Genomic DNA, 27,396 nt, shown 5'->3' with positions numbered 1-27,396 from the left:
TTGAGTCATTTTCAAAAGGAATGAACACAACAATGTGCCAGAACACCTTGTTGAAGTCCGAGGTCCAGATCCTTCGACAGGCAAATGAGACCCTTAGCAGGCGTCATAGAAGAAAAAGAACTAAGCTACACAATAGAGGGGAGATCGTTATAGATGAGGGAAGGAGTGAGATTGATCAGAAAGACGTTGATGCGCAGGTGATGGCAGAATTATCCCGAAGTGGTGGTCAGGGAAGGTCGGGACTAGCGAGGGTAAGGCAGTGTGGAACTTGTGTGGTAAGGCTGGTCATAATTTAAGAACTCGTCAAAAAGCTGCTACAGTGTCTACAGAAGAGCATAACACTTAGTTTCAATTGATTAGATGTTTTGTTGTGTTTTTATGGTCTGTTTTGTCTTGAGGGTCGATATTTTTGGTGCATTCGCTTATCATTGACGTTATCATTTTAAAAATTCCCTAACGACGCTCCTTATTTTAATTTAAGTACCTGTGTTGTAGATGTTAATACCATCGCCACACTACAAGTCCCAGTCAAGTAATCTAATCCTTTTTCAAACTCTTTTGCTTGGCTTCAATCTCAGCTTTGATCTCTTCTACCATTTCCGTCACATCCTTCTCAATGTTGTCAGCAACACCAAGAACGGGGTGGGTTGATGAGACGCTATCTGTGCTAGCGTTTCTTGAAAGGCTTGGACGTGGGCCGAAGAAGCGACCCTTGGCTTGTCGGGTCTCAAGCTGCTTGCGCAGGAAGCCCTTGGCTGGGGACGCAAAGAAGACCATGACTAGTTGCACACCGACAATGGCAAAGTAATGCAGACGGCGCCAGACCTCCCATGAATCGCGGAATGAGAGTACGAGGAAAGGAACAACCACAAAAGAGAATATGAGCTGAGTCGCAATAGGACAAATGAAGTCATATATCTTCTTGTTCGGGGTTGGCTTGCCGGTATGGGGATCTAAAAAGAAAGGTCGGACATAGCGACGGAAATCTGAATTTGTTAGAAAGGGTTCTACTCCATGGATACAAGTTGGGAATAAACCTACTCTTTGCTGACGTCTGGATAAAGCTTGCTAGAATAAAGCTCATGTAGTATCCGGGGTGGAAACCGTGCCAGAAGGCACTAGTACCGAAGGTCATCAAACTAGCACGGAATCCGGGCTTTTTGCCACGAGGTGTAACGCGGAGATAAATGTAATTGCGGAGCCAGTTGCTAGTATTCATATTCCAGCCGCCCAGATAAGCTCGTGGATTCTGTGCGGTCTCAACAGCCAAGGGATCGATGTTTTGGAGTCGGTTCCATGAGATTTTGCCAGTGACTGGATCAGCACCATTATAACCAATACCAGCCAGAATACAGGCTCCCTCAGTTAGAGTCCAAACACCATAGTACTTGGTACGGGCAGCTACACCAACCAAGTACATAACCAAGATGCGCTTGAGGAAACCATACTGTAAGAAGGAATCTTCTAGTAGAGCCCCTGGGTAGTATACGCCGCTTAGGAATACAAAGGCACCAATCCAAAGAAGACCGATAATTGCTTTGGCAGTGGCAGGGCCGCCGCTGCGGGGAATCCTTCTTTGCTTACGAACAGGAGGGCGCTTCGCGGGCTCAACAGTGGTAGGAACATCGAACATGGTGGTGTCGATCCACTGGCGATATTCCGAGTAGTCAAAGGCCGGGCCAGCGAACAGCGATGGGAAAAAGAGGACATACCCAGCATAGTCAATCAAAGGCGGAAGCTCCTTAAGCATGCGATCGCGCTGGAAGTCAGATAGTTGATCATCAGGGAGAAGACCGTCAGCAACGTTCCAGCAGAAGGCATTTAGTTTCATGACTAAAACCATTTGAGCTCCGGTGACATCAACAGCCGATGGTTCGTCAATGATTTGACGAAGAATATGATTGTAGGAAAGATGTCCCATCAAGAAGGCAAAGCCTATCCATGGCATAAAGGGACTACCACGGAGGAAATAGGCGATTAGGTACGCTCCGATAGAACTGATAGCAAGGGTTTGAACACCGCCCCAGAGATCAAAAAGGCCAACGAGATAGAATATAGAGACACTTGGATTACCTGTTAGTATGAATAGTGATTTAAGTGATGTGACGGTAGTTAGACATTGACTTACCCGATGATGAATCCATTCTTCCAACCGGGTTTGCTATCAGGTATTCTCTTCAGAAGACCGCAGAGAGGGTAAGAAAGAAGAAAGGAAAAGATGAGCTTCACTATAGATATAAGAAAAAAGTACGGGTTAGCCACGAAGGGAGTAGAAGTGCAATAATGAAGGGTATGGTGGATGGGATAAACGAACACTCATCAGAAGAAGCTCCGATAGTAGGCGCAATCTGCCGAAATGCTGAACAAGAGAACAGTTAGTAACCTGATAAAGTGTCTGCAAAGGGGAAATAGGATATTCTTTACGTGTATCAACAAGTTCGAGCATGATAGGCGAAACGGAGAGAGAGGTGAAGACACAAGGCAAAAAAGGAGGGAACTATTCGGAGTTAAAGAAGAGGGAAAAAGAGGACTTAGGGCTAGAGCGTTGAGGTTGTTCTAAGTGGAGTAGAAAATGGTAGACATTTCCATGATTTTAGAACAAGATTTTAAGACGTAAGAGATGGGGAAAAGAGCCAATGTCTTGAGCCTGACAAATGGAAAATGGCGATAGAATAGGAGTAAAAGAAGAAGAGGAAAAAGACAAGAGTAAAAAAGCAGAGGGAGAGAGAAAAAAGAGTCCGAGAAGGTGCAATAGAAATTCAACCAGGAAAAGCTCCTACCTCGAACGGCTGCAGCTTCCGTTCCTGAGGTTGTCGGAATTTGGTGGGACTGGAAATATTATGTAAGCTGACCTTCAACAAAAGAAGGCCGAGACCAAGTCAGGAAGAAAGAATAGAACTACAGATATATGCAAAACTACTACCATGTGTTGTTTCTAATATCGAAAAGAAAGTGACTTGCAATGGGATGCTATGCCGATTTCACGTAGAGTAAGTGGTGTCGATGTCTTCATCCTAAGCAGGGCATTCTTGAAGTCGACAACATCTGCCTGGCTGGCTCAAGGTATAAGCTTAATTTTGTTGAGGACAAAGCCTGGATGATCTTCTCACAACAACTTCCCCTCTTCTTTGCCTGCGATGGGTTTGCATGTGAAAGGTATTTCCCAAGTCTTCACAAGTTATAATATTAGGCCTGATTCTAGCAAAATCACCAGCAATGCCCAACCTGATTCTTGGATGGGATAGATTCATTCATTCTCTTGTCAAAATCTACTCAGCTTAGTTTCTGTTGATTTCATGAAAAATTCTGCCAAATCAGCCAAGGCCATTTTATCTATCTTCACACCCATCTAACCAACTTCCGATACCTGCTCTTCCACAGAAAGAAGCCCGCTTACTCTATTACGCAGTACATGCACATTTTCACTTTATTACTCATGATAAAACTGCCGCTAAGCATATTCTGACCGGTATGAAACAAAATCAATTCGTGTTTTGGTGTAGTCTAAGGTCCAAAAGAGTTGTGTTCCGACAACCAGCAATTCATATTTAAGCTGCCAATCTAGTCTTGGATCTTCATCAATTCATCATAAACGCTATTATTTAGGCTGCAAGGGCAACTTAGTTAGACGCTTTCTAGAACCAAAATTTCGAGCTCATGAGTTGGCATCGCGGGCGCTCTGAGAGCTGGCGCTCATGGTGGCGCGAGATGTGGGCAATGACATTTTGCTGGCAGAACTCTGACGGACACGGGCCCATGCGTACACTAGACCAGCGACAAAGCCCAAAAAGATGGCCGTAACACTGCCAAAAGTAACCGGGGCAGCGAAAAAAACCAGACCAGCGATGGCAATCGGCAACTTGTTCAAGGCACCGACCATGGAGTATGTAGTAGACGAAGTAACACGGATACACCAGGCCGAGCAGTACGAGATTAGAATAGCACAAAGGCCAGAGTAAACCATGCCGATCATCAGGCTGTTGCGGCTTTCGATAGGGAAGTTTTTGGCAAGGTTCTCGCTCGACCAGTCCTCAACAAGGAGAGACATGACCACCAGTACGGGGATGGTAAGGAAGTTGTTGTAGAACATGGCTAGGAAAAGGTTTCAATAATTAGCAATGAGTCCAATGGTCTAAACCCTTTTATAGCTAGTTGCACGTCCATGGAGAGCAAATGGTTGTTTGGGGAAAGGGGGAGGGGAATACTCACTGTCCCAGTCTTTGAAGTTCATGGTCTTGATAACCTTCTTCATAGCAAGAACGTACATGGCAGTGCAGAAAACGTTCATAGTCATCCAGGCATAACCGGCATTTAAAGTGGCCATGGCATCAACAGCCGAGGAGTCGACAGCTTCGCCACTGATGGCGTGCTGAATATCAGCCCAAGCCGCAACAATGGATGACAGGACCATCAGACCAAAAGAAAGCAGAGCTAGAGGGGTAACATTTCCGCCAAACCAAAGGACCTCGCCGTAGGCGATTACAATGATTGTAAGGTTCTTGAAAATAGTGTAGACGGGAACCGAAAGGAACTGCAAAGCTTTGATGCCGGTGTAGATCATGCCAACAAGCAGCATAGAAATGGGAAACCCTATACGGAAGACAAGAGCGGTTAGTGATAAGAGTGACATTTAGTTGGACTAAAGTAGACTTGGGTTGTGTCCAGGCAGAGTCTTGTCCTGGGTCTCGCGTATTCGAGAGGTAGGCAGGTAAGGCAAGCATCTAGAGGTTAACTTACATCTCTTTGCCTTGGATTGATCATAGGGTGCGAGGTCCTTGATAACACCGGCTTCCTTGAGGCCGTAGATAGTACCACTGCAAACAATGGACTGGACAGCCAGGTAAAACAAATTCAAGTTCCAAGAGTTACCGGACACGACGTATTTGTTTACTACTGTCATCGAGATAGAAGCAAAGCAGTAGGCCACGATGGAAATACCAGGACTGTTGCTGATGCGTGTAAAGTCGATGCCATTGTTTTGGCGGGCGGAAGAGCGTCCAGAGATGAAGCCGTCACGCTCTCCGTAGCCAGGAGATCGCATCTCGTAATCTTCGTTCTTTTTATCAGACATTTCGAATGTAGTAAATTGTGCTAAGGGCGGATAGAAATGAGTATGAGAAGGGTCGTTATCGTGTTTAGCAGGAGAAGTTTAAGTTCTCGCTATCTGGAAAGAAGGAAAAAAGAAACAACAGAGGCAGGGGGAGTCCAGCAGTTCTCCCTGAAAATGGATGAGACGTGAAGTAAATAAAAAAAAAAAAGTTAATAGTAATAATAAATGAGAGTCTATGGGTAGAATGTATCAGAACAGACAAAGCGAGTGGACAAGGCCAAATAGGACTCTAGAAAAAGCAGTGGCACAAGAGGGTTGGTGAGAAGGGAAGCGAAGAGAGCAAAAAAGAGAAATTAGAAGACCAAAGCTGCTGAGAAGAAGTAATCAGAAAGAAATTCACAGATACTCTCTTTTTTTGTTTGCTTTTCGAAAGGCAAATTACAACGGGGGGGGAGATGATGGGAAGAAGGAAAAATCAAGCCAAAGGAGATGACAAGGAACTTCCTCATTAACAACGGAGAACACGTACAGCAAAACTTGGTTTGTCTGATCTTGAGAAAGAAATAGCAACAGGCAGGTGGGAAGCACCAGCCAACCAAAGTTGGTCTCACACCGGCCTGGGCTAGCAAGTACATTCCCGCATAGAATATAGTGCATAAGTACATGCCGCAATAACAGACTTGGAAGAGAAAGCCCTGTGCGAATATTACTCAGCCTAGGGGTGTATATATTGTTATCTATACATATAATCTGTTAGTGCATGCTGCCAGACTAACTGGAGGGTACTAACAGTGGAGAACAACCTAGAGACCTACAGGCAACCCAACTTTCACTAGCCCCTTTTTCACCTTCATATTTTGACATTTTGGCATTTTGGCACTTTAAGGCAATGGGACATGCAGGCTGGCCGCAATGACCAGCATAAATTCTACTGATGAGTGAGTGGAGAGCAATTATGTTCGACCAGTGTTTGTATTATTGCCTTGACCGTCCGTTAATTATATAATAGCAGCTGGTTATTTCCTCAACGCATGGATTGGTTTCAGCAACGCTTTTCTCATTTTATCGTCATCTTTGTTGGAGTTTGACAGGTAGAAAGAAGTTTTCCTTTTCATTTCCGCAACTACAACCCTGTCAGTCTTGTTTATTCAAACAAAGTGCTAATCTGGGTTGGTGTTCTCTCCCTGGCTAGTATGGATAAGCCGTGCAGAGCCTCCTTCCTCTGTCTGTGCAAGCAGGCTGTCGTAAGCTAGGAAACTAGGGCTTGTTTCTTTTTTGTTTGTTATACTAGTTCTATTTTGTATGCCCCTGATATTCTTTTAGATGAACAGGCATTGGATGTCTCAGTTCCGCCATATCAATATCGTTGTTATCAATGCTGTTGTTAGTGGTATTGGTGTGTGTTACTATTGATTGTCATGGTCGTGGCTGTTATCGTTGTCGTGATCATGGTCGTGGTCGTGGTCGTGGTCGTGGCTGTTTTCTTTGGACGCCGGTCGCAGTGTCTCCTTGCCAAAAACCTCGCTGTCCCTGATCTCTTGTTCTGACAGTCCGCAATCTGGCGCTAAAGGGTAGTTTAGGTGTTTCCAGTCTTCCAGTTCTTCAGTTACCGACCGTAGCCTGTCTCTGATACTCTCGATTGCATAGCTGCCCAATAGTAGACGAAGCGGTGGATAGGAACAGTGCGCTAGCTGCCAAATCAGCTCCGCACATTTAATGGCACTAGTAGGCTGTTTGTCACCTAGCCATTGAAACATTCTTTTAGCGTGTAACGCTGGAGATGTGTTGGTTGAATAGGGCTCACTAGTCTGGGTAATGAGAAAATGGCCCCAGCTTGGCAACGGATTATCCTCTGTATTTGTGTCGTTATCATCTCGCCGTACTAGCCCGGGCTCAACGAGAGTGGCTTTGACGTTGAATGGGTCGGTTTCGTATAACATAGCTTCTATCAACCCTTCTACCGCATACTTGGTAGCACAAAATGGCCCAAGGCCCGGGACACCCAGCGCGCCAGCTGGGGAGCTGAAGATTAGATAACGGCCGCCATTTTGTTGTCTAAAATATGGCAAGGACTCTTGGATAATGTGTACAGCACCCATAAAGTTCGTTTCAAACTGGTTGCGTATCTCATGTTCGTCTTGGTCCTCGCATGCGCCGATAACCCCGTATCCCGAGCAGTTTGCAATAACATCAATTCGACCAAAGTGGTCCAGAGTGTTTTGTATAACCTGGGCAACTGATTCGCGTGCTCTAACATCACATAGAGCACCGAGACAGTTTCTGGGCTGGTCCATCATGACTTCGGGACTTGTTTCGAATCTTTTGCCAACTGTAGTTACCTTGTCGCCGTGTGCAAGAGCCGTCTTTACTACGGATCGGCCCATGTGGCCAGTGCCACCGAAAACCTAAGTCGCCATGTTAGCTCAGAAACCTGGGTAGGACAAGAATATTACTTCTATGAGGATGCAGCGGACATACAATCCACACAAGCTCTTTCCTGGGTCCATCTGGCTGAGGAGGGTCACAGCTTGCAGGTAATTGAAGTTTGGAACGTGATGGTAAATCGCTACTGAGCGCAGTAATATCTGGTGATGCTTCAGTTGAGGCCTCCATGTTTGCAAAGAGTTTTCTAGGAATTGAAGAAAAAGGTGGTGATGGTTTATTACCAAATAATTCTGAAAAACTTCCCTCCTTCAACTTCAGGAAAAGGGTGTAACCCTAAGCGACCCTTGGCCTTTTATGCTCTACAAAGAAGATAACTAATACGACGGGCGACACGACACCATAGAGTGTTTGGTTACACAGCCTAGGGCATGAAGTCACTCGTGGTCCTATACAACCGCAGGTGGAACCGGGCGACGCCTACATCTGCCTCCCCCCATTCCTATTTTCGCCCCCCCCCTGTTTTATTTTGGATTACATAACCAATTTTAGCTTATGTGAGCAGTGTTTTGAATGTAGATTAGATACAGCAAATGGAGCAAGGAGATACACAACTCTAAATTCAACAAATACACCAAATACACCAAATACACCAGATACATCAGTTAGAGATGGAGTCAGACGCTGTATCAAACGCTTTCAATGCTGTAAATGCAAACAACACAGCAGATGATGTAGCAGACAACTCGGAGGCGCTACAAATCAGACAATTTCCTGACGATATCCTGCCCCCTGAAGGGATTTACGAGTCCAGTTACTTCAAGAGACAAACCAGAATCTTTCCCTTCAATACTTTCATCCCCATTGGCATCTAAAACGAAACCATCTTCAGCAACAGCCTATTTTAGAGCCATGGAGATGCCTGGCTTTCAGAGCACCCACTCAGCCGGTTACAAGTACGAGGCGTGAGCTGTCTGGATTTGAGACTGTTGAGCCTAGGAGAAGGAAAGCATCAAAATGTAGCAAGTGTCATCAAGTTGGCCATATAATGACTTCAAATGCATGCCCTCTTAGGTATTCAGAGCTTCAAAATACATAATTTCCACTACATAATTTCCACTACATAATTTACCTCTATCTAGTATGTATGTATGTATTTTTAATGTACCTCTATCTGGTGTATTTACGACCTCTGCGTTGCTAGGAAGGGCCCAAAACACTGCTCACATAAGCTAAAATTGGTTATGTAATCCAAAAAAAAACAGGGGGGGGGAGGCGAAAATAGGAATGGGGGGAGGCGGATGTAGGCGTCGCCGTGGAACCGCGCTGGTATACAGATTGATCGAATTGGAAGAGGAGTTAACCCTAACCAACCCTTGAAAAACTCAGCAAAGTAGTGTACCAAACACACACAAAACACACACGGACGGCCGAAAGGCGACAACGACGGAGACCAGAGCAGCGGACAAACGATGTCCAGCCTGCTGAAGAGTCTCGAAGCGCGAGACCGCGCTTTCGAGAAGAGCAGGAATACACAGTCGCAAGGCTGATCATACTCCTAATGGAGAGTTTCGAAGCGCAGTGCGAGCGCGACGAAGACAAGGAGACGGCACAAGTCGTCAAAAGAATGATCCTCTCGAGAGCAGAGGAAGCTATGGACTACGTCCTGACAGGACGTGAGGGAGGCTGGCAAAACCAGACAGCGGGCGAGCCCACAAAGAAGGCCCATGAAAGACAGGGCAAAGCAGTAGAGAAACCACCAAGCGCCGCAACCAAGAAGGCCCCATCCTTCGCGGATATGGCGAAGAGACCAGCAACAAAGCCAGAAGACACCCAGGATGCGGCTAGAGAAACCAAGTCCCACGAGGCCGCCAGTCAGGGCGGCGAGTGGCAGACTGTCACGCACCGCACCGCAAGGCAGACGCGAACGCCCCCACTGGGCGTTACTCACAGCCAGCGGCCCGCCAGGACAACAGAGTCCTGGTAAGAGTTGGCGTCGACAATGTGATGCGCAACTGCGAAAGCGTCCTGATGTCAGCCAGTCTGAGGGAACTAGACCCTGAGCTGAAGAAAGCTCTGAAGGACGTGCAAAAGACCAAGAGTGGATTCGCACTACTGGCAAACAAGGACGGTCGCTCAACTCTGCTAGAGAAGATCGACAAGATAAAGAACTACATCGGACCAGGCACCGAGGTAGTGCAAGCAGTCAACACAGACGCCTACCTGATTGGAGGCGGCCGGGCAGCGGAAGTCAGCGAAGAGATTATTGGCGAGTGCTTTGCACAAGCAACTCGAGTAACTCCGGTCTACATGACCTCGAAGACCAGGGGGAACGAGAAGACCTTCATCGTCAAAATCCCGGCGGCTGGTACAAAGGTCCCGAGGCAACTGAGGATGGGCTCGAGGCTCATTCCAACCCCCCGCCTCCTGGTCGAAAAACCGAGAGCCATCGCGCAATGCTCCCGTTGCTTCGGGTGGCACGATGCGAAGAAATGCTCTAGAGCACAGCTGTGCAAACACTGCGGCTCGAGCGAGCACAAAAGCGGAAGACACCCTAAATGCTGCAAGGCGGAGTACGAATGTGTCTCTGTCTGCTTCATCTGCCGCGGCCCACACCCAGCAGACTCCAAGCAGTGCCCCCCTTCAGAAGAAGGGATCCACACCAGAGGAGAGGCGGACAATCAGGAAGGCGCAACAGGCGCTCACCGCAGAGAAGAAGAAGGCCTGCACAAAGGCTGGAAAATCAGCGTAGACACAGGTGGTGGACCTGATGGAATGCACCGAGACCCAGGCTGAGAGCTCAGAAACGGAGGATCAGTCAGAAGAAGAGGGAGACGCCCCAGTCGCGAGTGCAGGCGACAAGAGGAAAGCCGCGGGGAAAGCCAGATGTGACTTCTCCTTCAGAGCTCCCACTGCCCTCCTAGCACTGAGGAAATCCTCACGAAAGAAGGTGAGGAAGGAAAACCAGACCAAAGTCTAATCTATGAATATAGACAAAAGACACTCTAGGAGGAAGCTGGAGGTTTGGCAGTTCAATGTACACAAAGGACAGAAAAACCAACAGACCCTGATAGAAGAGGCTGGTAGAAGAGGGGTAGACGTGGTATGCATACAGGAACCATACATAACAGGTCCCCCAGGAGAACAGACATCAGTCAGAGACCCAAGGTACAAGCTCATGATCCCTCAAGGAAGGAGTGAAGACCCAAGGGTTCTAACCTACACCAAGAAGACAATAGCAGCCACGATAGTCCCTATCGGTGGAAGCGGACACCAGGACGCGATGGTGGTGGAACTTGCGGGGCAGGGGCTACACATCGCAAATGTGTACAACGCAAACCCAGGAGACCCAAAAAGGGGGATAGCGTTGAAGAAGACACAGGAAGCGCTCAGGGGCAAGAAAATGCTCCTCTGTGGAGACCTGAATATGCACTCACAGCTGTGGGACAGCAAGAAGGAAGACTCAAGCGACTGCAACCAGATCCATGATTGGATGGAACAGGAAGTAGTGGCCTTGCTCAACGAGCCAGATGACAACACCCCTGCTTCTCGAAGAAGACGTCTCCCTCGGTAATTGATCTGGCCTTTGCATCGGACTTCTCGGCCAGAGCAACTGCACCACCAGAGTACTGAAGAATCTCAACTGCGGGAGCGACCACCTGTCAGAACATGACTAAGCAGACATGGAAGAAATGACACGTGACTGTAAACCCAAGTATCTATATCTCATAGTCGAAGTACTCAGGGGTGGACGAAGGAGAGAGTGAACAATCAATACAAGCAATTCTACAACACCACCTCCCACTAGAAACGACAGTTGAAAATGTGAAAGTGGACGACATTGTCAGGGCTACCCGATACAACATGACCAGACTGGACGCGGAAGCTTTCAAGAAGGCATGCTCAAGGGAAGCCACCATGCTGGGGGGGAAGGGAACCCACCGGGGAGAAAGAGATCGAGAGTTTCGCAGTCGACCTGACCAGGATGATGACGAGAGCACTTCCAAGCAGCCATTCGCATTGCGAAGAGGGACCAGTGGAGGAAGATGATAGAGGACCTGACAGAGGCAAAGGACGTGTTCAGACTTGTCAACTGCCTGAAGGCGCCGAAGACGGACAATGGGCTCCCGCCAATCATGTACCAGGGCAGTCCAATCCACTCGCCACAGGGAAAGGCAGAGGCGCTCTTGGACACACATACTCAGCCGCCAGCTGAGAACGGAGTGCAAGGCACCGAGGAAGCGAACCCAAGGGCGCGGCACTGGCATCGCCCCACCCGGGAAGAAGTCAGGGAAGCGGTTTTCCACGCTGGGAACACTGTACCGGGAGAAGATGGCATCCAAAACACAGCCTGGAAGATAGCATGGCCTTCCTTCGCTGAACCCATAACAAAACTGTTCAGCCTATGTATGGAGCTAGGATACCACCCCAAGATTTTTAAATCGGCAACTTTGGTGGTTATCCCGAAGCAGAAACCGGACAAGTCGCACCAGAGGAGCCACAGACTGATCTCACTCCTGTCAACCTTGGGGAAGAGCCTGGAAAGGATGGTGGCCAGAAGACTTGCTGCGCAAGCAGTGGAGCTGAACATCATCCCACAGAACTATGCCTCAGCAGTCCCGAGGAGGGCCGCCACGGATCTCACATGGAAATTGGCGGATGTTGTCATCGGCGAATAGAAAATACGAAAGATCACATCAGTTGTCACCTTCGACATAGAAGGAGCTTTTGATGCGGTTAGGAAAAGCAGGCTGGTGACACGTCTGAGAGGGCAGCGATGGCCAGAGTCTCTGTGCAAATGGGTAGGCCCTTTCCTGACGGATAGGCGCGTCAGCCTCTCGGTCGAAGGAGGGCTCCCAGTGAAGAGAGAAGTGGGAGGCAGTCTGCCACAAGGATCTCCAGTCTCCCCAATACTGTACATGCTGTACATGGCGGAACTCTTCAAGAAGCTACCCAGCCTGGGACACGCAGATGATGGTCTGATATATGTTTCGTCGCCATCAGTCCAGACCAACATTACTACGCTGCAAACCTACATGACACACGCGGTGGAGTGGTGTAGGGAAAATGAGCTGAGGATCGACTGGAGTAAGACAGGAGTCATGCATCTGTACACCGGCCGCAAACTCCCGAGCATGAACACAGGGCTTCGACTCCCAAACGGAACAACGCTGAGCCCAGTGCAGGAAATGAAGTGGCTCGGCGTCACTTGGGACACCAGCCTCAACTTCAAAACGCAGTGCCAAGAGTTGGCGACCAAGGCACGCAAGACAGCAAACGTGCTGCGCCGCATCAGCAGAGCCCACAGCGGCGCGCCCCCGAATTCGGTAATGCAGGCGGTGAGAGCATGCATGCTACCACAGATGACGTATGCGGCCACCACCTGGTTCCCCAGAGCCAGCAAAACCAGCATGGACATTTTGGAGAAGGTTCTCAGAGAAGGCTTGCGAGCTGCTGTACCTGTCTTCAAAACGACAAGCAAAAAGTGCCTCTACAGATTCGCAGCGTTCCCGAACATGACAATCATTTGCCAGGATATGCTGTGGACAGGAGGAATACAGGCATCAACATGCAATGCAGACCACCCTCTGTACTGGACGACGATTGACGGGGGCATCGATGAGGCAAAGGCCCTGTTACCACACCCGATCAGGGACTCGATGAAACTCCGGCCAGAACAGGAAGGTCCAGCCGAGTCGCTGGCAGAGAAACTGAGCAAAGAAGAGGCAGTCCGGCGTCGTTTGATCTCTGTGATTCCCGTAGACGTTAAATACATTCAAGTTCAAGTTCAAGTACACAACCTAGGGCTTCTCCGGCTCGCTCCGTAAAAGGCCGGACTAAGGCCAACGCGAATAAAGCGGCTCAGGAGGTTATTGAATTGGAAATCCTTGGCGTTACTGAGCTCATAGAGTCTAGAATCTGGGAACAAGAAAGAGGCAATTTACAGAGCGGAGCAAGCGAAAGCTAACACATCTGTAGGTCAAGTTGAGAAAAGGCAAAGGCGCCGCAAGGAAGACATGCAGAAAAGGAAAGAAAGCATGAAGGAACGATCACTGGGCGAGAGTGTAGCCTCACTATGGCACACAAGCTCATAGCCATAGAAAAGAAACAGACGGAACTAAGGAGGAGGGGATACCTCTGGCTGGCTGGGAACATCACCAAGCTTCGCCCTATCCGGCGCCAGGATCAAAGAAAAAGAAAAAAAGAAGCCCAGAAACAACTGACCTCCCAAAACCTACTAATACTACTTCCAAAAGACGGGACACGACCATCAGTAGACAGACCAGTGATGGGTCGCAGAAACCTGTGCCACTAAGAGAAGAAATGGCGTCGAAAGCCCTCTCCCAGCAGAGAGAGAGAAGAAAAGAACCAGATGTTTGTTTAGGGACTCGTGACTGGCAAGGAAAAGACTGCTAACTGCGAGTTGGCAAAGATATATGGAGGTACATCCAAAGAGTTCCTGAAGAAAATGAACTTAGGCTAGGCTTCTATACCAAAAGGGGCACGGCGGCTGTTACAAACATGAAACGGGCCAAGTTAGTTGGTATGTGGAGCAGAGATATACGAATTAAATAGGAAGTGGGCACATGTATGTATCACTGGCCTATCGGACTTCGACGTGCCTATGGAAAATAAAGAATGGTTTATTGGGCCAAAAGCAAAGCAACCTGGGGGACAGGCCAAGGCCGTGAGATGACAGATGGAAACAGAGGAATACAAGGGAGCAGCTACTCTCTATATCGGAATTCACTTGCCAGAAGTCCATATGCTCTCCATAAGCATGAAGTTCGAGGGAAGCAGCAACTTGGCCATGGCCAAAAGGCGCAGAACACCATGATTGCCCTTATGCTGTATACATGCTAGGAGGCACACCCCACCGTAGGGCACAAGGCAACGCCAAGGTGTAGACACTGCAGGAGCTCAGTCCACTCGGGAAAAGAACGCTCCGGGTTACCCGCTCATTGTCTTGTATGCAAAGCAGCTGGCCACTATACAGGGAGACTTGCTTGCAAGAGGGGAGCCAGCAGCGTATCCGCCGTCTTTAGAACGGCGGTCAGCAACGCACAGCAGGGAGCCCCGCCCACAGGCAACGCAGGAAGCAAAGTGACCAAGGAAAGAGGTCATGAAGCGGAACAAAGCAAGCCAAAGGGCAAATGAGGAATGGTTCACCGGACAAATTGCACGACAAACCGGTGGACAAGTCAAGGCCATCAAGTGGCAGATTGAGGCGGAGAAGTACAAGGACGCCACCCTCCGTGTCGCCATCGACCTGCCGGAAGGCAAGACACTGCACAGCCTGCATTGTGTGCAAAACTGCGGGACACGCAGCAGGAGAGGCACCCTGCAAAAGGGACGCCCGGGTGAAGAAGTCCGTGACAGGACCAGAGACCCAGGTGCAGGAGAAGAGAAAGGACGACGGCCAGGGCTGCAAGAAAAGAAAAAAGAATAGCCACAGCGGAATCCGAATAGTGGAGGCTAAGGAAAATGAACGTAGACACGTCCGTCGCAACATGCAATCAACAAGCTGACCAGCTGGAAAAGCTTCTAGAGAGCAATGGCGACGAACTAGACACGGCTGAGCTCCTTGCCAAGGGTCTGATAGCAACTGTAGAGAGGGCACTTGAGGCTTCAACACCAAAAACGCCCCCTAACATTGTACTCAAACCGTGGTGGAACGAAGGGTGCAAGAAACAGAACGCGCGGATGAGGAGAGCCTGAACAGACCACCGCAACCAACCCACGCCACGGACAGCCAGAAGAGGGACGAATATGCGAAGCAGCGAAAAGCAATGAGGCAAGAAATCATCAAGGCAAAGAGAGCCCTCATGAGCAAGATCATAGCCGGCCTGAAGGAACCGAAGGACGTCTTTCGCGCTGTCAAATGGGCCAACGACAAGGTAGACAGATGCATCCCTCTGCTGCAGAGACCCGACAAGACGAAAACCACCTGCACAGCCGAGTCAGTAGCGCTGCTCCTGGAGACGCACACAAAGGAACACACAGAAAATGAGCGGTTTTTTCACGAACCTAACCCAGAGGCAAGTGAATGGCCACCCCTCACCCGAGAGGAAGTGAAAGATTCTCTGTGGAAACCTGCGAACACGGCCCCAGGAGCAGACCGCATCACAAACGAGGTTTGGAAAAGGGCATGGGAGCTGCTAGGCAACATGATAACGAAGCTGTACAACCTCTGCTTGGAGAACGGAAACCACCCAAGTATCTTCAAAAAGGCAGACCTAGTCGCGATCCCAGAACCCGGACGACCACGCGACGAGCCCAGATCGTACCGACTCATATCGCTCCTGCCCACCCTGGGAAAAGGCATGGAGAGAGCCGTGGCAAGAAGGCTAGCAGAAGAGGCAGTCCAAAAAAGGATCATCCCATGGAACTACGCCTGCGCAGTACTGAAGAGGGCAGTCACAGACCTCCTCATCGAACTACGCGGAAGGATAGAAGACGCACAGCACTGGAAAAAAGTCACTTCGACCCTGACCTTCGACATCAAGGGCGCATACGACGCGGTTGAACCAGCGAGAATGGAACGACAGCTGTCTGAGAGCCGATGGCCAACCAAACTGTGCCGCTGAGTCAGAAGTTTCATGGAGGGAAGGACCGCACGCATGAACGGGCTAGACCTTGACCCAGGAAAGTCAACACTCCTGCACATTAAAGGCAGGAGGAGGATCACTGAGAACCCATCTGTCACAATCGAAGGAATGGGAGAGGTGAAGCCCACACCAACAAAGAAATCAATGAGATGGTTGGGGCTTCACATCGACGCTAACCTACTCTTCAAGGGGCACGTAGAAAGAACGATAGCAAGCATCAACTGAGTAGCCAACTTCCTGAGATACCTGCCTGGCCGGATGCTACAAGGGAGCAGACACAACATGCATGCTGAACGCAGCCTGAGCGTGTGCGCTGAGCAAAGCCCTATTTGCATCGAGTGCATGGATGGGAACTGAGACGACAAAAACTGCAATGGAAAGAGTTAACGTCACAATCAGAAACTGCCTGAGGGCAGCCCTGCCCGTGTACTGCACAACGCCAAAAGAGTGCCTACATCACGCAGCAAGCTTCCCACTAATCGAACTCATGTGGGAGGACAAAAAAAGAAGGGAAGCCATACGCTGGCACACACTGGACAAGGATCATACGCTGAGAGGAGCTCAGTACAATCCGGTCATGTTAAGGCTACGAAGAATGCTCCCAGTGAGAATGGAAACCCACACCACCCTGAGACCGAAATTCGCCAGGCCAAGCATGCCCCCTTGAAAGTGGCTCAGCAAGGAAAGAGAAGCAGAGAAACACAGAGAGGAGGTAGACATGGCACCCTTAGGGACCCTGATAGCCTACTCCGATGGCTCGAAAGACGCGAAGGGGAACACAGGAGCAGGGTGGGTCACCACCACAAACAGAGCTACCCTGGAAACAGGACACACAGCTCTAGGCAAATGGATGGAGGTGGTGGACACAGAAGTGTACAGAGCCTGTGAGGCAGCTAGGCAGGCAGCAGCGCACGAGGACGCTGAGGAAATCTGGATATGTCTGGACAACCAAGGAATAGTCGATCTAGCTGCTTCAAAACTGCACTTTCAGCTTTCACGAGCTGATCCAAGAGGGAAGCTACCAGTAGAACGATCCTATATTGTTGTTAGCATTGAGTGATGTTCAGTTTGGAAGACTGGATAGCAGTAGCTTACGTTGGGGGTTTAATAAACGTCTGTAGTTTATAGGCGAAATGAATCACACGAACACAAATGGACGCGTTTTCACTTGTAGCCTTCAGAATAAAGGCCGTGAGATATTTTGTCAATAGCGGTTGCAGCTTTTCTTCATCGGTAGCTACGTTCAAAATAGCAAACTCGACTTTAGAAACGAGCTCAAGCTCACATGCCTCTGCGGAGGTAGAGCTAGCCTCAGTCATGGCGAAAAGTAAAACCCTCCCCTAAGCAAGATGATGAAGAAAGGGAGTTTGGTTGGGTTTTATCACTAGGAGGCGGCAGGTTGGTACTAGTAGCTTGAGGAAGCTTTGAGAGCTATGTATTTGGTTGTTAGATTGAGAGAGAAGAGAAGAGGGGATACTTTCTGTCAAAAGAAATAAACCATACATGAGCTAATGGACTTACAGGATGATGACCTAAGCCCAAATGATTGAGCTGGGCGAAATTATGAGGGAATACTGCTGGATTTGCTGCTACCAATGTTTTTGTAGCAGCTAAAAAGCGAGCTTGATGACAGCTCAGCTCACTCATCGACAAAACAAGGGGGGGGGGGCGAGAAGAAATCGAAATATAACACTGAAAGCATATGCAAAAAGAGAAAAAGAGAGAGTCCAAGGGAAAATGGTGCAAGGAGAGAAAAGAGGGGGAAAGACAGGCAGCAAAGTTTGTGTAGGTTAAAAAGAGCTGAATGGAGTGTAGTCAAATGGAACCAAGCTGGGAAAGTGCAACTTGTGTTGTCAATATAAAATTTAGGCAGTTTCCCCCCAGAAGCACTATTTCCCTCTTCCTTTGCCTACACTATCCAATCGTATAACACCTCAGGGTGTGACATGCTCAGCATAACAGGCAAGTACTTGAAATAGGCAACATAGTTACCTACTAAATAGCAACCTACATACGTATTCACTTGGTTGCCTGCTACATTTACAGAATCGACTTACGTATTTGCCTGCTACCTGGAAAATTTCAAGAATCTGCTGACCTGTTTTTACAGAAAAAGGAAACAGAGACTCTTCTACGAATATCTTTGGTGTTCTACCAGTCGCTCAAGGCCATCAAAAAAAGGATCATCCCATGGAACTACGCCTGCGCAGTACCGAAGAGGGCAGTCACAGACCTCCTCATCGAACTAGGCGGAAGGATAGAAGACACACCAACAAAGAAATCAATGAGATGGTTGGGGCTTCACATCGACGCTAACCTACTCTTCAAGGGGCACGTAGAAAGAACGACAGCAAGCATCAACCGAGTAGCCAACGGCCTGAGATACCTGCCTGGCCGGATGCTACAAGGGAGCAGACACAACATGCATGCTGAACGCAGCCTGAGCGTGTGCGCTGAGCAAAGCCCTATTTGCATCGAGTGCATGGATGGGAACTGAGACGACAAAAACTGCAATGGAAAGAGTTAACGTCACAATCAGAAACTGCCTGAGGGCAGCCCTGCCCGTGTACTGCACGACACCAAAAGAGTGCCTACACCACGCAGCAAGCCTCCCGCCGATCGAACTCCTGTGGGAGGATGAAAGGTGAAGGGAAGCCATACGCTGGCATACACTGGACAAAGAACACACTCTGCGAGGAGCTCAGCACAACCCTGTCGTGTGGAGGCTACGAAGACTATGAATACAAGGAATTCCACAACAGAAGATGCTGTGATACAACCCCGCTGGGGCCAAGGTCACGGTTGTTGAGCTGCCGCACAATCCTTAGACTTTTAACCTTCGCAGCGGTTCAACAACTGCTGATCACGTTGATATCCTGGGTAGTCAGCCTCCGAATAAGCTTCTTCTTAGAGTAGCGGCTGGCAAAGGAGACGAGATCCAAGAGTCAGTCATCAGCAATATTATGATCTATGCTAAAAAAGACCACTGTATGCTAGCCTCGGCTAAAAGTCAGTTCGAGGGAGGCAATGACTTGTTCTTGATGGCCTTGAGTGGCTGGTAGAACACCAAAGATATTCATAGAAGAGTCTCTGTTTGCTTTTTCTGTAAAAACAGGTCAGCAGATTCTTGAAATTTTCCAGGTAGCAGGCAAAATCGTATGTTCATTCTGTAAAAGCAGGTCAGCAGATTCTTGAGATTCTCCCAGTAGGCAGTCAAATACGTAAGTCAATTCTGTAAAAACAGCAGGTAGCAGGCAAAATTGTATGTTGATTCTGTAAAAACAGGTCAGCAGATTCTTGAAATTTTCCCAGTAGGCAGTCAAATACATAAGTCGATTCCATAAATGTAGCAGGCAACCAAGTGAATACATATGTAGGTTGCTATTGAGTAGGTAACTATGTTACCTATTTCAAGTACTTGCCTGTTATGCTGAGCACATCACACCCTGAGGTGTTATATGATTGGATAGTGTAGGTGAAGGAAGAGGGAAATAGTGCTTCTGGGGGGAAACTGCCTAAATTTTATATTGACAACACAAGCTGCAGTTTCCCAGCTTGGTTCCATTTGACTACACTCCATTCAGCTCTTTTTAACCTATATAAACCTCCCTGGCTGTCTTTCCCTCTCTTTTCTCTCCTTGCACTATTTTCCCTCAGACTCTCTCTTTTTCTCTATTTGCATATACTTTCAGTGTTATATTTCAATTTCTTCTCACCCCTCACCCTTGTTTTTCTGCACCTTTTTCTGCACCTTGTTTTGTTGATGAGTGAGCTGAGCCGTCATCAAGCTCGCTTTTTAGCTGCTACAAAAACATTGGTAGCAGCAAATCCAGCAGTATTCCCTCATAATTTCGCCCAGCTCAATCATTTGGGCTTAGTTCATCATCCTGTAAGTCCATTAGCTCATGTATGGTTTATTTCTTTTGACAGAAAGTATCCCCTCTTCTCTTCTCTCTCAATCTAACAACCAAATCCATAGCTCTCAAAGCTTCAAGCTACTAGTACCAACCTGCTGCCCCCTGGTGATAAAACCCAACCAAACTCCCTTTCTTCATCATCTTGCTTAGAGGAGGGTTTTACTTTTCGCCATGACTGAGGCTAGCTCTACCTCCGCAGAGGCATGTGAGCTTGAGCTCGTTTCTAAAGTCGAGTTTGCTCTTTTGAACGTAGCTACCGATGAAGAAAAGCTGAAACCGCTATTGACAAAATATCTCACGGCCTTTATTCTGAAGGCTACAAGTGAAAACGCGTCTATTCATGTTCGTGTGATTCAATTCGCCTATAAGTTTATTAAATCCCCAACGTAAGCTACTGCCATCCAGTCTCCCAAACTGAACATCACTCAATGCTAACAACAAAACATCTAACGTCAATGATAAGCGAATGCACCAACTATGCGAACGCACCAAAAATCTCCCAATCCCTCATCTTCACATCTAATCGACTATTTGTCCACCAAAAAACATGGCGCAACCAAAAAAGTGAGGCTAATATTGTTCTCGCTCTTCAGGCCCTTCAAACTAACCCGGAATTAGGTCTCCGACCTGCCACTAGATTATACCAGGTGGACTATCATACCCTTCGTCGCCGACAGAATGGGATTCGATGTCGACGCAATACCATGCCCAACTCACGCAAACTATCCGATCTAGAAGAGCAGATCATTGTCAGGTTCATACTTGACTTGGACTCGCGAGCGTACCCCCCGCAACTACGTGGTGTTTAAGAAATGGCCAACCGACTGCTTGCTGACCGCAACGCATCACGCGTCGGCAAGCGCTGGGCTTCCAACTTTGTCAAGTGATAGCCAAACCTCAAGGTGTGTTTTAATTGTATATATGACTACAAGAGGGCCAAATGCGAAGATCCAGCTATTATTCACAGTTTGTTCACGCTTGTGGAGAACACAATTGCAAAATACGGTATCAGCCTCACTGATGTCTACAACTTTGATGAGACTGGCTTTATGATGAGTGTCATTGCAAGTGGAATTGTCATCCCAGGTGCAGAAAGGCGTGGAAAGGATAAATCATTGCAGCCTAGAAACTAACAATGGGTCACAGTTATTCAGGCGATTAATGCTGAAGGCTGGGCAGTGGCACCATTTTATCGCGGTTGCGGGCCAATATCACTTCTCCAGCTGGCAGGCGAAGGCATCTTTTCCTTGGTCCGTTGCATGAACTCGCCATCTGAATCGCCATCAATATCTGATTCCTCGAATTCCGACTCTTCGTTGTTAGAAATAAGAATAGCAGGATTGTCCTCTCTGTTTGGCTTAAATATAGGCTCAAGAGGTTTCTTTTCTTCCTTAATTTCAACTCCAAGACCACCTCTGCAGGTGCAGGGACAGTGCTAAGTGCAAACCACCCATGTTACATCTTTCCCTCGTGAGTACTCTTCATACATCACAATCGTATGCTCCAACTACTAACCATGAACTAATGATTGGAGATTTAGTCACAAGGACAGGCATGGTTTGGATATGACATACACGCTCCCACACCTAAGTCTTCACCGAAGACTCAGACTACTCGAGAAGAGAGGACATCCGAAATTGAAGGGAAGGAGCCAATAGATGTCAGCTCACGCCTTTGCTCACCCATCAAAAATACCTACGGTATGGGTAAGCAAAGCTTACGTGATCGGCCCCTTCGAAAACCCATTGTCCAATCTACCTCGATCACTTCTGTGAAAACCAGCTTCTCCTATGCTACTGAATAGCTCTTCTTGTAGAGTCCTGGTCATCAAGGCGCCTCTCATAACTGGGCTGCTGTCTTGGGGTAACTTGGGTGAAAAGAAAAGCCGCTCATTGCTATATACCTTGAGCTTAGGTTTAGGCTTGCTAATGCCATTGCTACCAGGGTACTGAGAAGGTAACCTGCCAGGGGATTGGACTATTGCCACGACTCAAAATGGGTGGACTGACAATGATACAGGTCTAAATCAGCTCGAGTTGAAGTTGTGAAAATTCAGCTTCCATCAGCAGTATTTCTTCAGCTCTGTTGCAAGCATGTGACTGCAGGGACAGTGCTTAGTGCAAACCACCCATGTCACATCTTTCCCTCGTGAGTACTCTTCATATGTCACAATCGTATCCTCCAACTACTAACCATGAACTAATGATTGGAGATTTAGTCACAAGGACAGGCATGGTTTGGATATGACATACACGCTCCCACACCTAAGTCTTCACCAAAGACTCAGACTACTCGAGAAGAGAGGACATCCGAAATTGAAGGGAAGGAGCCAATAGATGTCAGCTCACGCCTTTGCTCACCCATCAAAAATACCTACGGTATGGGTAAGCAAAGCTTACGTGATCGGCCCCTTCGAAAACCCATTGTCCAATCTACCTCGATCACTTCTGTGAAAACCAGCTTCTCCTATGCTACCGAATAGCTCTTCTCGTAGAGTCCTGGTCATCAAGGCGCCTCTCATAACTGGGCTGCTGTCTTGGGGTAACTTGGGTGAAAAGAAAAGCCGCTCATTGCTATATACCTTGAGCTTAGGTTTAGGCTTGCTAATGCCATTGCAACCAGGGTACTGAGAAAGTAACCTGCCAGGGGATTGGGCTATTGCGACAACCCATAATGGCTGGTCTGATAATGAGACAGGTCTTGAGTGGCTAAGGCACTTTGACCGACATACCAAGGGCCGATCAATCGGTCACTATCGCCTTCTAATTCTCGATGGGTATGAAAGCCACCATTCAGTCGATTTTGAGCAATATTGTGAGAACAACCACATAATCACACTCTGTATGCCAGCTCATTCATCTCACCTACTTCAGCCTCTTGACGTCGGGTGCTTTGGGCCACTTAAAAAGGCCTATGGTCGAGAAATTGAACATCTAATCAAGTGCTCAATAACGCACGTTTCCAAGGCCGATTTCTTTCCAGCCTTTTATGCCGCCCACCAAGCAGCTATGACACAAAGTAATATCAAGGGGGTTCTAAAGGCGCTGGAATCATCCCTTTAGATCCAGAAAGTGTGATATCTAAGCTTGACGTGCAGCTACGGACTCCAACACCGATCGAGGAGGAGGCCGGCCTCCCTGACCCTTGGATTCCTTGGACCCTAAAGACAGCAATTGAAGCTAGCTCTCAGTTTGAATACCTCAAAAAGCGAATCCTCAGGCATAAGAGCAGCTCACCTGCATCTATCCTTGAAGCACTCACGTCATTTACCAAGGGAACAAAAGTAGTAATTCATTAGAACAGCTTATTAGAGTCTGAGATTCAGGACCTTCGACAGGCAAATGAGATCCTCAGCAAGCGGCGCAGAGCCAAAAGAACCTGATTACAACATGGAGTGAGGATGAATGTAGGTGAGGGGAAGGATAATATTCACCAGGGAGATGTTGATGCACAGGTGAGGGCGGAATTATCGAGTGTTTGGCGTTCGGGAAGCTCAGCAGCAGCGAGGGAGAAGCGATGTGGAAGATGTGGTACAGGTGGCCATAACTCAAGAACATGTCAAATTGCTGTTGAAATGTCTGGAGAACAGAATAGTAATTAATTTCAATTGATTTATGTGTTTTTTTTTTAATTTTATATAGAATCCTGTCCAGAGGGGGCCGATTTCCTTCCGACTTCCTATTCTTTGCGACTTCCTATGCACTTACGTTGAGCACTTGATTAGATGTTCAATTTCTCGACCATAGGCCTTTTTAAGTGGCCCAAAGCACCCGACGTCAAGAGGCTGAAGTAGGTGAGATGAATGAGCTGGCATACAGAGTGTGATTATGTGGTTGTTCTCACAATATTGCTCAAAATCGACTGAATGGTGGCTTTCATGCCCATCGAGGATCAGAAGGCGATAGTGACCGGTTGATCGGCCCTTGGTATGTCGGTCAAAGTGCCTTAGCCACTCAAGACCTGTCTCATTATCAGACGAGCCATGATGGGTTGTCGCAATAGCCCAATCGTCTGGGAGGTTGCTTTCTCGATACCAGCTGGCGAGGTGATACTGGCCTGCAACCACGACGAACGGCGCGATTGCCCAGCCTTCAGCATTCATCACCTGAATGGCAGCAACCCATTCCTGATTTCCAGGCTGCATTGATTTTGCTTTTCCACGTCTTTCTGCACCTGTGACAACCATTCCACTTGCAATGAGGCCCATCATAAACCCAGTCTCATCAAAGTTGTAAATATCCACAAGGGTAATGCTATACTTGGCGATTGTGTCCTCCACGAGCCTGAACCAATTGTGAATAATAGTAGGATCTTCACATTTGGCTCCTTGATAGTCCTATCTAAAATTAAATCATGTCTTAGGGTCTGGTTGTTGCTTGATGAAGTTGGAAGCGGCGCCGCCTACATGCGCGCCCCCATTTCTTTTAGGCAGTTACTACATGGGCATCAGGTTTTTTCTACACAGGCATCAGTCTTATGTGGGCATCACATTTACACTCCGATTGGCTGAAAATATGTCTGTTAGTGCATTCTATGCTCTGGAATTCTGCCAATGTACCTCTCTCCCCTGGCCAATTCTATGGCTGATACTTATACAAATGGCCCTTCCAGAAGAAGAAATTCACAGCAACTGTAGTGTTGCTACTTGTAAAGAATCCTTGAGATTTTGCCCACTGTTAGTGCACATGCTTCACCGCCTTTATGGGGCTTGTACCTGTAAGCTAGAGCCAATCAGAGTGCATAAAGCCTGATGCCCACATAAGCCCGATGCCTGTGTAGAAAAAGCCTGATGCCCATGTAGTAACTGCCTATAGCAGTAGCAACAAATGGAGACAAACAATGCACTGAAAATTGTACATTTAATATCTCTGAATATTTAAGAGGGCATACCTTTGAAGTCATTATATGGCCAATCTGATGAGACTTGATACATTTTGAAGCTTTCCTTTTCATAGGCTCAATTTTCTCAAATCTAGATGAGCTCACACTTTGTACTTGTGACCAGCTGAGTAGGTGTTTTGAAAGTTAGGTGCTTCTATGGCTCTAATTCTAAATTGTTTACTACATCGTCTGCTGTATTGTTTGCATTTACAGAATTTAAAGTGTCTGCTAAAGTGTCTGCCTGCCTCCATCTCCAGCTGATGTACCTAATGTATCTGGTCTATTTGGTGTGGTGTATCTGCTTGCTCCATCTGCTGCATCTGGGGTCAAAATCTTCCTTAGGTAATTCAAAAAACACTAGGGAGGGGGCGCATAAAAGAAGGCAGTTACTACGCGGGCATCAGGTTTTTTCTACATGGGCATCGGGCTTATGTGGGCATCAGGCTCTAGTTGTCACTTAATGAAGTTAAAGGCCTAGTGCTTGCCAATGTGTGGTGCATCATGGTTAGTACATAGAGAGTTCACCACATCTTCCACATATGATAGTCATGAGGGAAATCCTCACAAATCTAGGTCAACAATGAATTTAACTAATATCTCCTCTTCCTGATTAGATAGTAACTGTGATTTCAGGATAGAATCACATTGCAATTGAATGCCACCCTTATGGTGATGTAGCCTAGGCTCAGGGACATTATACACCTTTGCAGTGCACTGGGTACTTAATTTTTGATTATTTTGAATGGCCTGGAGGGCAAGAAGGGTCCTGGCTTCAGTTGAGGGTTCTGGCATTATTGGTGGCCGAGAAATATCTGATTAAAAAAAATCTATGATGTGAGAGGGAAAACTGCGTCGCTCGCTTATCATATACGTTAGAGGGGGAATTATTGAGAAGTAGTGGTCAAGGAGGTTCAGGGCTAGTGAATGAAAGGCACTGTAGGACATGTGGCAGAACTGGTCATAATGCAGGAACATGTCAGATAGTTTCTACAATGTCTGCAGAAGAACATAGCACTTAGTTTCAATTGTTTAGATGCTTTGTTGTGTTTTTATGCCACTTTCTGTCTTGTGTGTTGATCTTTTTGGTGTGCATACTTGTTTGGTGCACATGCTTATCTTGTACATTAGTGAAAGAACTCAAACTTTCCCTAAACTAAATGCAAATAACTGGGACAAATGGGTGAAGCACGCTGTTACGGGTGAGGCACAATGCTATGATTCGTATATAATCTTTATTGATTGATGAGGAGGGAAAGGAGTCTATCTAGAAGGTTGTGCTGGTGAGCAGGGTGAAATACTTCACTTACCCCCTGCGTTTCCGCCCACCTTCACCGCCTTCCATATTCAGTACTAAACTGCAATACACGCGCTTCGTGCTTTGAAAGGCGTTAAGGGACTCTATTTGTTCAAAGACACTGGAGAAAAAGAATTTGAGGACGCGATGGACCTCGTCAAAACCGAAGCAGAACGGTCAATCGATGAGCAACAAGCGTTCACAATCTTACGTGCCGGTATGGACGAAGAAACACACCTGGCAACTGAGGGGATAGAAACTGTCTCCAAATGCTGGACTACCTTGAAGGCACAATTCGCCATCTCCACAAGCCGCAAACATTGCAACATGATGGAAGAAGTGAGGGAACATATGAAGTGGCAAGATGGAGATCAAGCAACCAGCAAATGGCATAGCATCAGGCACAGGTTGGCAGAAACGACAGAATATGCACCCTTAGGCAAGGACCAGTTGATCACACACTTCGTGGCTAGGCCCATCGTGAAATGCTGGATGGTGCATCTGCCACCTAAAATCGCCGAAATCTTTGAAAGAAAGATTCGGCAGGCAAATGACACCTGGAATGATGTTATGGAGAGGATAGATGATGAGATCCTAATATCATCAAACAGACAGAAAGAATCCAATCAGACCGACTCCTCGAAAGCGAAACAAACGAGGAATGCTGGAAAGCCAAAATGTTTCTTCTGCCAAAAGATCGGACACAAAGAAGAAGAATGCAGGAATAAGCAGATCTGGGGGCAGAGAAAGATTTCCGCCAACATGAGCCACATGGACCCCTCAAGTAAGAAGACCCCCGACTACTAGATAGTTGACAGTGGTACCACACATCATTTGACAGGCGATCTAACGAGGCTTTACAGCTTCCAAAGAATAGACCCCATACCGGTTCATTGGGGAGGTCTCCGCTTAGTGACCAACACATACGGCCTGGCCAAAATTGATGTGGGGGGATCAGAGGTTACTATAAATGTGTATCATGTAGACGGTTTAAATCAAAATCTGTTATCAGTACAATTGTGCCGCAAAGGAATCGAGGTTCTAGCATTGGAACATGGAGCCTTCATCAGAAAGAATTACAAGAGAACCGACCTCATTGAGAAGGACGGACTGTATACAATTGCATGCATGGGAGGAATGGATATGTGTATGAAGGCAATATCATATGAGGAAGCTCACGTCAAGTTTGGGCATGTAGGTGAACAAAAACTTAGAAAATTACACCAACAGTCAGCAGACAAGCATTCTTGGAAGATTGCTGCG

At 47.5% G+C, this 27,396-nt stretch overlaps 8 protein-coding genes across 8 annotated transcripts; 4 read left to right on the top strand and 4 right to left on the bottom strand.

Moving 5' to 3' along the window:
* Positions 1-537: 537 nt before the first annotated feature.
* HOO65_050294 (Lysophospholipid acyltransferase) lies at positions 538-2,144 on the bottom strand (the record flags this gene model as incomplete). The annotated part of the gene is made up of 3 exons (XM_071003328.1): positions 538-986; positions 1,042-2,073; positions 2,129-2,144. The coding sequence occupies 3 exons, from the start codon at positions 2,142-2,144 to the stop codon at positions 538-540; spliced, it is 1,497 nt and encodes a 498-aa protein (XP_070858353.1).
* Positions 2,145-3,655: 1,511 nt separating this feature from the next.
* HOO65_050293 (GDP-mannose transporter) lies at positions 3,656-5,071 on the bottom strand (the record flags this gene model as incomplete). The annotated part of the gene is made up of 3 exons (XM_071003373.1): positions 3,656-4,092; positions 4,210-4,590; positions 4,738-5,071. 3 exons carry the CDS (start codon positions 5,069-5,071, stop codon positions 3,656-3,658), a joined length of 1,152 nt encoding a protein of 383 aa, XP_070858352.1.
* Positions 5,072-6,456: 1,385 nt separating this feature from the next.
* On the bottom strand, positions 6,457-7,663 carry HOO65_050292 (retinol dehydrogenase 8; the record flags this gene model as incomplete). Its single annotated transcript, XM_071003432.1, has 2 exons — positions 6,457-7,455; positions 7,529-7,663. The coding sequence occupies 2 exons, from the start codon at positions 7,661-7,663 to the stop codon at positions 6,457-6,459; spliced, it is 1,134 nt and encodes a 377-aa protein (XP_070858351.1).
* A 681-nt stretch (positions 7,664-8,344) lies between these two features.
* Positions 8,345-10,228, top strand: HOO65_050291 (putative 115 kDa protein in type-1 retrotransposable element R1DM; the record flags this gene model as incomplete). Its single annotated transcript, XM_071003276.1, has 3 exons — positions 8,345-8,397; positions 8,870-9,415; positions 9,475-10,228. 3 exons carry the CDS (start codon positions 8,345-8,347, stop codon positions 10,226-10,228), a joined length of 1,353 nt encoding a protein of 450 aa, XP_070858350.1.
* Positions 10,229-11,478: 1,250 nt separating this feature from the next.
* On the top strand, positions 11,479-13,260 carry HOO65_050290 (putative RNA-directed DNA polymerase from transposon X-element; the record flags this gene model as incomplete). Its single annotated transcript, XM_071003296.1, has 3 exons — positions 11,479-11,839; positions 11,902-12,135; positions 12,203-13,260. 3 exons carry the CDS (start codon positions 11,479-11,481, stop codon positions 13,258-13,260), a joined length of 1,653 nt encoding a protein of 550 aa, XP_070858349.1.
* A 1,295-nt stretch (positions 13,261-14,555) lies between these two features.
* Positions 14,556-16,020, top strand: HOO65_050289 (RNA-directed DNA polymerase from mobile element jockey; the record flags this gene model as incomplete). The annotated part of the gene is made up of 2 exons (XM_071003361.1): positions 14,556-14,826; positions 15,128-16,020. The coding sequence occupies 2 exons, from the start codon at positions 14,556-14,558 to the stop codon at positions 16,018-16,020; spliced, it is 1,164 nt and encodes a 387-aa protein (XP_070858348.1).
* Positions 16,021-23,265: 7,245 nt separating this feature from the next.
* HOO65_050288 (uncharacterized protein) lies at positions 23,266-24,891 on the bottom strand (the record flags this gene model as incomplete). Its single annotated transcript, XM_071003325.1, has 6 exons — positions 23,266-23,336; positions 23,392-23,536; positions 23,666-23,673; positions 23,802-24,241; positions 24,673-24,679; positions 24,849-24,891. 6 exons carry the CDS (start codon positions 24,889-24,891, stop codon positions 23,266-23,268), a joined length of 714 nt encoding a protein of 237 aa, XP_070858347.1.
* A 1,389-nt stretch (positions 24,892-26,280) lies between these two features.
* HOO65_050287 (Retrovirus-related Pol polyprotein from transposon TNT 1-94) lies at positions 26,281-26,940 on the top strand (the record flags this gene model as incomplete). The annotated part of the gene is made up of 1 exon (XM_071000838.1): positions 26,281-26,940. The coding sequence occupies one exon, from the start codon at positions 26,281-26,283 to the stop codon at positions 26,938-26,940; it is 660 nt and encodes a 219-aa protein (XP_070858346.1).
* Between the last annotated feature and the right edge of the window lie 456 nt (positions 26,941-27,396).

Source organism: Ceratocystis lukuohia (assembly GCF_044167205.1).
Source record: "Ceratocystis lukuohia strain C4212 chromosome Unknown Supercontig5_pilon, whole genome shotgun sequence".
Taxonomy (NCBI): domain Eukaryota; kingdom Fungi; phylum Ascomycota; class Sordariomycetes; order Microascales; family Ceratocystidaceae; genus Ceratocystis; species Ceratocystis lukuohia.
The sequence above is the reverse complement of the archived record's forward strand: the minus strand, read 5'-3'. Positions and strand labels throughout refer to the sequence as shown.